General features: G+C 35.4%; 1 protein-coding gene across 1 annotated transcript; it reads right to left on the bottom strand.

Annotated features, from left to right (window-relative positions):
* Positions 1 to 4,541: 4,541 nt before the first annotated feature.
* Positions 4,542 to 8,948, bottom strand: LOC144565714 (pentatricopeptide repeat-containing protein At1g74900, mitochondrial-like). Its single transcript, XM_078315534.1, has one exon. It carries the CDS (start codon positions 8,925 to 8,927, stop codon positions 7,500 to 7,502), a length of 1,428 nt encoding a protein of 475 aa, XP_078171660.1. The 5' UTR covers positions 8,928 to 8,948; the 3' UTR covers positions 4,542 to 7,499.
* Positions 8,949 to 9,589: the final 641 nt, after the last annotated feature.

The raw sequence follows: 9,589 nt of genomic DNA on the forward strand, positions 1-9,589 counted from the left end.
TTAAGTTAGATGTAAAAATTTTGTTTTACTCTTTCCGCAACTTAAGCAAATAAATGGGTTTGAACCGTCAAAATCCAACAAACTTAATCAATGGGTTTGAACCGTCAAAAACCCAACAATTTCAACCCAAATTTAAATAAAATGGTAGTTACAACCCCAAAACAACACTACAATTGTAGGTTTTTCCAACACTCTAGTAGTGTCTCTAGATAGCAATAGAAGAGGGTAGTTGCAAACCCAATAACACACTCCAATTGAAGGTCATTGCAGCATACTTGTAGTGTCCCTAATGCAAAAAAAGGGTAATTACAACCCCAATGCAAAAGAAAATGGTAGTTACAACCCCAAAACAACACTACAATTGTAGGTTTTTCCAACACTCTAGTAGTGTCTCTAGATAGCAATAGAAAATGGTAGTTGCAACCCCAATAACACACTCCAATTGAAGGTTATTGCAGCATACTTGTAGTGTCCCTAAATGGAAATAAGTGAAGGTGGTTGTAATCCAAATACAACAATCCAATTGAAGGTTTTTGCAGCACACCGGTACAGTCTCCAGATGGCAATAGAAGATGGTAGTTTCAACCCTATTACAACACTCCAATTGAAGGTCTTTGCAGCCCAGTAGTAGTGTCTCAAGATGGCAAGAAATAGGAACAATTGCAACCTTATTACAACACTTCAATTAAAGATCTTTGCAGCACACTAGTAGTGTGTCCAGATGACGAAAGAAGTGGGTAGTTGCAACCCAAAAACAACACTCCAATTGAAGGGGTTTGCAGCACTCCAGTAGTGTCTCCGTATGACAACAGAAAAGGGTAGTTGCAACCCAAATACAACACTCCAATTAAAGGTCTTTGCAGCACTCCACTAGAGTCTCTGTATGACAACAGAGGAGGGTAATTGCCGCCCTAATGCAACACTCCAAATGAATGTCTTTGCAGCACTCTAGTAGTATCTCCAGATGGCAAAAGAATATGGTAGTTGTAAACTTAATACAATACTCCAATTGTTGGTCTTTACAGCAGGCAAGTAGTGTCCACATATGATAAGAAAAGATTGTGGTTGAAACCTTACTACAACACTCCAATAGTCGTTCTTTGCAGTACACTAGTAGTGTCTCCAAATAGAAAGAGAAGAGCGTGGTTCCAACCGTAATACAACACTCTAATTGATGGTCAGTGTAGTACTCATTTAATGTCTCCAGATAACAAGAGATGAGGGTAGTTTCAACTGTAATACAACACTCCATTTGAAGGTCTTTGTAGCGCTTTAGTTGTATCTCCATATAGCAAGAAAAGAGAGTAGTTGAAATCTTAATACAACACTACAATTGAAGGTCTTTGTAGCACTCTAGTAGTGTCTCTAGATGGCAACATAATACGGTAGTTGTAACCTTGATACAACACTCCAATTGAAGGCCTGTAGCACACAAGTAGTGTTCCCAGATGGCAAGAAAAGATGGTGGCTGAAACCTTACTACAACACTCCAATTGATGGTCTTTGCAGTACACTAATAGTGTCTTCAGATAGAAAAAGAAAATCATGGTTGCAACCCTAATACAGCACTTTAATTAATAGTCAGCACAACACTCTACTAGTTTTTTCAAATGACAAGAGATAAGGGTAGTTTCAACCCTAATACAATACTTCAATTAAAGGTGTTTGTAGCAATCTAATATTGTCTCCATATGGAAACATTGTTAAGATCACACTCGGTTCTAGCAAAACTTGAGGATCAAGCCGAATCCTTTAAAAAGATCTATATCTACTCAAAAGAAGGAAAGAAGAAATTGAAGGATATCAATCATATCTAGTGAAATAGGCAATAGATAGTATTTAATTATTTGTTATTAATTCTAAGGATTGGTTTCCATGTTTAGCATGATATACAAAATATTTTTGAATTGATAAATAGGCATGTAAGAGCTGTGTAATTCAATCAAGAAAGAAAAGAAATAAAAAATAAGGGAGGGAAGGGAGATTCATGGGAGTCTTGTGTTCTTGAGTTGTTTTATTATTATTTTTTGACAGTTCTATTATTATTTTTGACAAACATAATATGGTAGTTGTAACCATAATAGAACACTCCAAATGAAGTTCTTTACAGCACAGTAATAGTATTCCCAGATGGCAAGAAAAGATAGTGGTTGCAACCCTAATACAACACTTCAATTGAAGGTCTTTGCAGCACACTAGTAGTGTCTCCAGATATCAAGAGAAGAGGGTGGTTGCAATCTTAATGCAACACTCCTATTGAAGGCCTTTGCAGAACACTAGTAGTGTCTCCAGATGACTCGAGAAGAGAGTAGTTGCAACCCTATTACAACACTCCAATTGAAGGTCTTTGCAGCACTCTAGTAGTGTCTTCAGATGGCAACAAAATAGGGTAGTTGTAACGCTAATAAAACACTCCAATTGAAGGTCTTTGCAGCACACTAATAGTGTGTCCAGATAGCAAGCGAAAAGGGTGCTTGCAACCATATCACAACACTCCAATTGAAGGTTTTTGCAACATAGTAGAAGTGATGCCAAATGGCAAGAGATAAGAGTAATTTCAAACCTATTACAACACTCCAATGTAGCACTCTAATAGTTTCTTTAGATGATAAGAGAAGATGATAGTTGAAACCTAAGTACAACACTAAAATTGAAGGTGTTTGCAGCACTCCAGTAGTGTCTCCATATGACAACAGAAGAGAATAGTTTTAATCCTAATACAACACTTCAATTGAAGGTATTTGCATCACTCTAGTAGCGTCTTCAGATGGCAACATAATATGGTAGTTGTAACTTTAATACAGCACTCCAATAGAAGTTCTCTGCAGCAGACTAGTAGTGTCCCCTAGATAGCAAGAAAAGAGGGTAGTTGAAACTCTAATACAAGGAACCCTCTAAACTAACAAGTCAAACAATAACAAGGAAGCGTGTACAAATAAAAGTAAATAGAGTACTTAAAAAGTTGGACTAATGTATGCTTTACAAATTATGTCAAACAAAGTACTTAAAAAATTGCATAAGACTAACACATCTGGCGTGAATGAATGACGAATATTTTTGGCAATGAAACAAATTGAGGGGGAATTGAAAAGAAAGAAGCGTGCATAAATATGGCTTTGTTTTGGGTTGGTTTTGGGTTGGTTTTTGTTGATTCGGAAAAATAACTCGTTAATTTATCTTTGACTTCTTTGTTTTGATTAAAAAAGAATACAAATTACATGTTATTCACATAGAAATTTATGTCATTCGTAAACTTATCGAGATCCATATCAATATTGATTGGTTGAAATGTCGTAACTAAAAAAAATGGAAAATGCTAGAAGAAATTTAGTGTAGTTATTTGAATTCTTTGAAGTTTGAACTGAATACTGAGAATTAATTTGAAGGCCTTTCACTCCGGCAAGTAAAATTTGCATATATTTACCATAACAGTGGTAACGATTATTTTCAAGATGAATATTTAAAATTATAAAGTGATTATTAATTTAATAAATTTGTTAAATTCATATCAAATGTCTCAAAAAATCATTACTTGTGGATCTACATATATATTAGCATTAAGAAATTTATTAAACATATTAGCATGAAGAAATTTATTAGATAGATCATTTTGAATTCTTTAGATATAGTAGAATTTAATTTTAAACAACATGAGATATAAACTTAGGCTTTCGGTCAAATTTGGAGCGAAATGAAGACCGGTCTACAATTTGTAGATTCAGTTTCATCCTTTTTGGATCTAGAATGAAGCGAAATGATTCAGTTTCATCCTTTTTAGACCTAGATGTAAATAAACTATAAATAGTGTTCAATTCGATACAATAACTACATGAGCAATGCGCACTACAGTCTTGTTCGGCTGCCACTGTGTTCCTTGGAAAAAAAAATCATTTTTTTTTTCCACACGCACAGCTTTTTTTTTTCCACACACACAGTGTTTCAGTCATTCAAATTAGACTTGAATTCAAGTCCATTTTCATTCCCGCCTGGCAGCCGAACAGACCCGTAGGAATCGTGATGTCGACCAACTAAATTTTATTCTTCTAATAAGACGTGGGGTGGTTTAATTCCAAACTTAATACGATATATCCTATCTATTGTAAAAATACGCCATATTTCAAAAATTAAGTCATAGAAATGTAATCTATAATCTATCTCTTAACATTAAATGTGCCTTATTTCAAACATTAAAATTATATGTTCTTAATTTTTCTCTCTAATAGGTCTCATAACAAAATCAATTACTATTTAACAATTTGCAACTTGCCTTCCTTTTATTTTGTTATTAATGCTATTAACAACTAGCATGAACTACTACCACTCAAAAATAAAAAAAATTATCAGTACAACAAGAATAAATGAAATTAGATTTTAGCAGCATCTTACAGTATCTACTTGTTATCTAACTATAACCCTGCCATACCATATGGTAAATAAATTGACAATTAAAAGTACTGGAAGTTCTGGTATCTCATAGAATTCTAATTCTATATTTAAAAATATTAAAAAATATAAGAGACAATAACATAGATTGAACGTCAGCAGGCTGTAGGCCTGATGCCACTGAAATAATAATAAAAAAGTCTTTACACACTATTTACAATGAATTTAAATTTTGCAACTCTTCTAACTATTAAACAGTACAGCAATTAAGGTACAATATACACTCGTAAAAATGTCTCTCTAATCGACTGTCCTGGCAGTATGGAAGTCTCCCAAGCATATCTGTCATTGATAAATTTCGAGTGTAGTGTCACGGATAAGGGCTTGTACCGCTCAGTTCTGGTCTGAGAACCGTATTTTATTCCTCTTGCCAGAGGGCTCACACACCTGAGCGCCAGGTTATGTCCCATCGTGTCCTTGTTAACGAGCTCAGTCCATCTCTATAGAGCAGCCAATACTCCCCAACGTGTGCAGGGTGGTTGTAGGTGCCGGTATATTCATATGTGCAAAAACTCTCCAGAAACTCCTAGAATATGGCAGCACCAGAAGATGTGGTCAGATGTTTCTAACATATCACCCCTGTACAGCACACATTCCGGCGTGAAGTTGCAGCTTCTTCTGTTCAACACCTGCTGGATTAGGATTCTATTCTGAATTGTGATGACCTTATATGGTACTTTAAGCTTTCATAAAAGTTTGTGGTAGACACAGTTAACTCCTTTCTGATTCATTGTTGCCGATTATATATTAAACATGAGACTTGCATAATATAAGAACAGCAAAGAGATTACTACTGTGAAAATTATCAAAACAGAATATGTCGGTACTACACCCTCTAAATAATCTAGAATATTAAAAAAATAAGTGAAGCTGAATGAAAAGTTGCCATGGACCAAAATGCCCCTGGTCAGTTGGGATGCCAGGTATCATTTTATCAACCAGTTCTATGCAAATAAATTAGTGACCCGAATTAAGGAAAACATCATCTTGTGTTGGCATGGTAAGTATCATTTTATCAATTAACTTTGTGCAAACAAATCAGTGAGATTTAAAGCTTGATTATTAGATTAAGAATCAGGAGATATTTCAGAAGAATAAAAATGAAAGAGTAAAACTAGGGTATTCTCAAGTCCACCAAGCCCCTTGGTGAACTCAAGTCTAAAACCCATCTAATCGGCTATAAATGACGAATTCAAACCGTTGAAACTCGCCCACCTTATGAGTGATGCATCTACATGTGAAAATTTTAAGCATTCAAATTAATTTAGTATAAAGTCAAGCGGTCAAAATTATAAGGTTAATAAAATAATTTTAATGCATTCATTTTTGAATCTTTTTTGACCACTTGACTCTATGCAAAATTAATTTTAAAATTAATTTGTTTTACATGTAAAAGCATCACTCGTAAGGTAGACGGGTTTCAACAGTTCGGATTCGTCATTTGAAACTGATTCGATGGGTTTTAAACTTGAGTTCACCAAGGGGCTTGGTGAACTTAAGAACACCCTAGTTTTACTCAAAATGAAATGACTGGGAATTATCAATTATACTACTTGGATCTGTCCTTATAAAGCAGGAGGCATTGGAACTTTTTTTAAATAACAATTGAAAATTCAAACGGCATCAAAGTTTTCATCCTTTTACCAGTTTCAATGTTAAGCAAGCCATATCCAAAATACATTATAATTGTTTCTGCTAAATAAATAAAGAGAAAATCTCACATATCAATTATTTACCTAACTCTCCAGCTTGCTTGTATCTTTTGGTATAAGAAGTCTAGGTGAGATTTCACTGTTGCCAGCTTCATAAAAAGAAACTGAAAAAATGATTGGAGGAGTTAAACTTTCACGAAAACAAAAGAAAAATTCCAAGTTTCTGTGCTGAAACATCAGATTCGAATATTCCAAGTTTCTGTGCTGAAAATGTCAGATTAACCAGTAACTACTACTGTCAATTACCAATAGAAGAATCACAGTTCAACATAGCAGAATTTTCCTTATCAGTAAACAAGGGCATGTCAGTCATGAATAAATTTTACAGAACAGGGGACATTTAAAACCTAATTACTTCTCCTGCAACTGCTAGACTAATAATAATAAGACAATATCCGTAGATGCTTTAAAGTTTGCTACAAATAGATGCAAAAAATGTTTGATATTTGACCTTTGTTCAGGACCAAAATGCCCCAGGTGCAGTTCAGAACAGATGATTGCTTAAGAGTATATAAAGCAATATTTTAGCACATGTGGTGCAAAATGATGAACATTAATGCAAGTTCAAGTAACTCAATCAAACAACTGAATAATTGCACAAATCATAACGACAACGTATAGTGATCCAAATTGAGGAGCATATCACCAGTTCTAAGATGTCAATGTAAGCTTGGCAAAATGCAGAGTGCATTCATTTACGCTTCTAGCTTCTAACATTAAATTAAAAAAATAAAAAGTGAAGCAATACATTTGTAGACATCAGCTATGCATTGTTCCAGCTAAGATTGCTGGCAAAACATATCAACGGAAAAGGTGTAAACTAATATATTATAAAGAAAATAAATCACTGAAAGAAATTTGATAAACTCCAATGAAATAAAAGATCAAATGCATGGACTAATAGATAGTACAATGGTATACTGGCACATGGAGTAACGCATGAACCAATTTCAGTACTTAAATATCCAAGAATGAAGTATAACCTGATCTAATTATAAAAAATAAGAATTCCAATGTTGATGTAGCTTCATGTAACCACAACACAAGCGAAAGCACCAATGATTCATTTCAATATGGGCAGTTAAATTGAATCAATGTTTTATACAGAAGTTCAATCGATTTCAACTGGGTCTTGATTGACATGTGATGATCCAATACTACGCAGTTAAATTGGACCCCCTAATGCTGGTATTTTCCACATACAAGTACTCTTTTTTTATAAAAAAAAGTTGTTTCTTTTCTAAAATGCAGCTCATATAACTCAATGCAAAAAAAAAAATTGCTAGACCAATTACATAATTCTATGCCGAATGGAAAAAGCAAAATTAATATAACATGACAGGTTTACAATCTGATATCTCGGCGAAGACACTTGTGCTTCTCTTGCAACCTCAACAATTCATTTGCAAAGGCTTGATTACCAGTTAATAACAGACCGTTAAGAACCCGATTAAACATGAAGCGTGTTGGTAAATACCCTCTTCCGACCATTTCTTTCATCATTTTACCAGCCACTAAAGCATCCTCTGGTCTCCTTCTCACAAACATCCTACTAATCACTATATTAAAAGTATCTCTGTTAGGCAAACAGGCCCCTCTATCACCCATTTTATTGAACAAATCCAAGGCTTTCTCTTTCTCTCCCTCTTCTAACATGTGCCTAACAAGGATATTGTATATTTGCACATTTGGATCTGGTCCAGCTTGCTTCATCTTCTCGAACATCTCCATTGCATGATCCATTTTGCCAGCATGGCAGAGCCCTTTAATCAACACAGTATAAGTCACGACATTGGCTTCACAACCCTTAATCGGCATTTCGTCAAACATCTTAACAGCATCTTCCACGTGGCCTTTCTTACATGCCACCTGTATTAGAGCATTGTATGTGACCACTGTTGGCGAACAGCCTTTCTCTGTCATTTCATCGAACAGTTGGCGTGCTCTATCCAGCTTCCCATTTAAACCAAGACCATGTACAACAGTAGTGTAAGTAACCACATCAGGCTGAAAGATGCAATCTTTCTTCCCTCTTTTCTTCATTTGTAGAAAAAATTCCCACCCATGCCATACCTGACCGGCTCGAAAGAAACCATTTAGGATTATGTTGTATGTATTTTTAGTTGGTTGTATACCTGTCTCGACCATTTCCCGTAGCAAGTCCAATGCCTTGGAAGTGCACTTACGCAGGCAATATCCATCGGCTATAATATTATAGGTAATAGCATCAGGTGGGAACCGCGATTTGAGAGATCGAAGCAGTGAATGGGCTTTTTCCACATGCCGGGCTTTACACAATGTGTCTAACAATGCGTTGAAACAGGGGAGGTTCTGGTGGAGGCCATGAAAGCGGTGTACTGAAATGAAAAGGCGCACAGCCTTGTCAGGCTTCCCGGATGCAACATGGCGTTCAATGAGAGTAGAAAGGGTGCGCTGAGTGAATGGTATACCAAGGCGGCGGCCAAGGGACAGAAGAGAAGGTACATCATGAGGGCTGGAAGGTAGCTGAGCAGTGAGAGAGAGAGCAAGGTGAAAGGTTTGAGGGGAGATTGAGGAATGAGGAGAGGAGGAGAGATGGAAAAGGGAATGAAAGAAGAGGAGAGCGAGAGAAGGATGTGGGGAGAGGTGTTTCAAGATGGAGTAGGAGAGAGAGGAGGGGAGAGGAGAAGGAAAGGAAGGGAAGGAGGATCTGAGAGAGAGGGAGAGCGAACGAGGGGTGGATGGGGTCGGGTGGTGAAGGATGTGGGTTGTGATTAGAGAGAGGAGGGACATTAGTACGAGTATCTATAGCATAATCTCACCTCACAAGGGCGACCCGAGGCAGTGCTTGTTTTAGTCGGAGAGGAACTGAGTCAGCGCTAATGGGCCTCATGGGCCTAAAGGCCCTGAGTCAGATCCAGAGCCTATCCAGGGCCTGATGGGCCTAAATTTTATTCCTAACTGCAAAAAACGCATTTTTCCACGCGACCTTGAGATTTAAACGGTCAATATTAATATAATTTTTACAATAATATTTTAAACCATGATAAAAAAAATATATGTAGTTTTCTTTGTAGACTGGTTGTGTATTAATTCTCATGTAATTTAAAAACATCTAATATCGCATCAGATATCATAACATGGGTAAATTTTATGTTCAAATGAAAAATGAAACTTGCATAGAATTTTATAATATTTTATGTACATAATATTATAATTATATTTTACTTGACAAATAAAAAAAATATTTTGACATTGTGAAACTATTCGTTATCAATTGAAATGTAAAATAAAAAAATTATGCGATCAAAATTTATACTATTTTTACAATTTTGTATTGTTCTTTTAGGTGGATTATGAATTTCAAAAATTCATAATTTTCTATGATGATTATTTTTACTAAAAAAATAATAAGAAAATTTTATAGATTACAAAATTTAACTTCGTAAAAAAAA

The sequence above is a fragment of the Carex rostrata genome, chromosome 14, assembly GCF_964058835.1.
Source record: "Carex rostrata chromosome 14, lpCarRost1.2, whole genome shotgun sequence".
NCBI lineage: Eukaryota > Viridiplantae > Streptophyta > Magnoliopsida > Poales > Cyperaceae > Carex > Carex rostrata.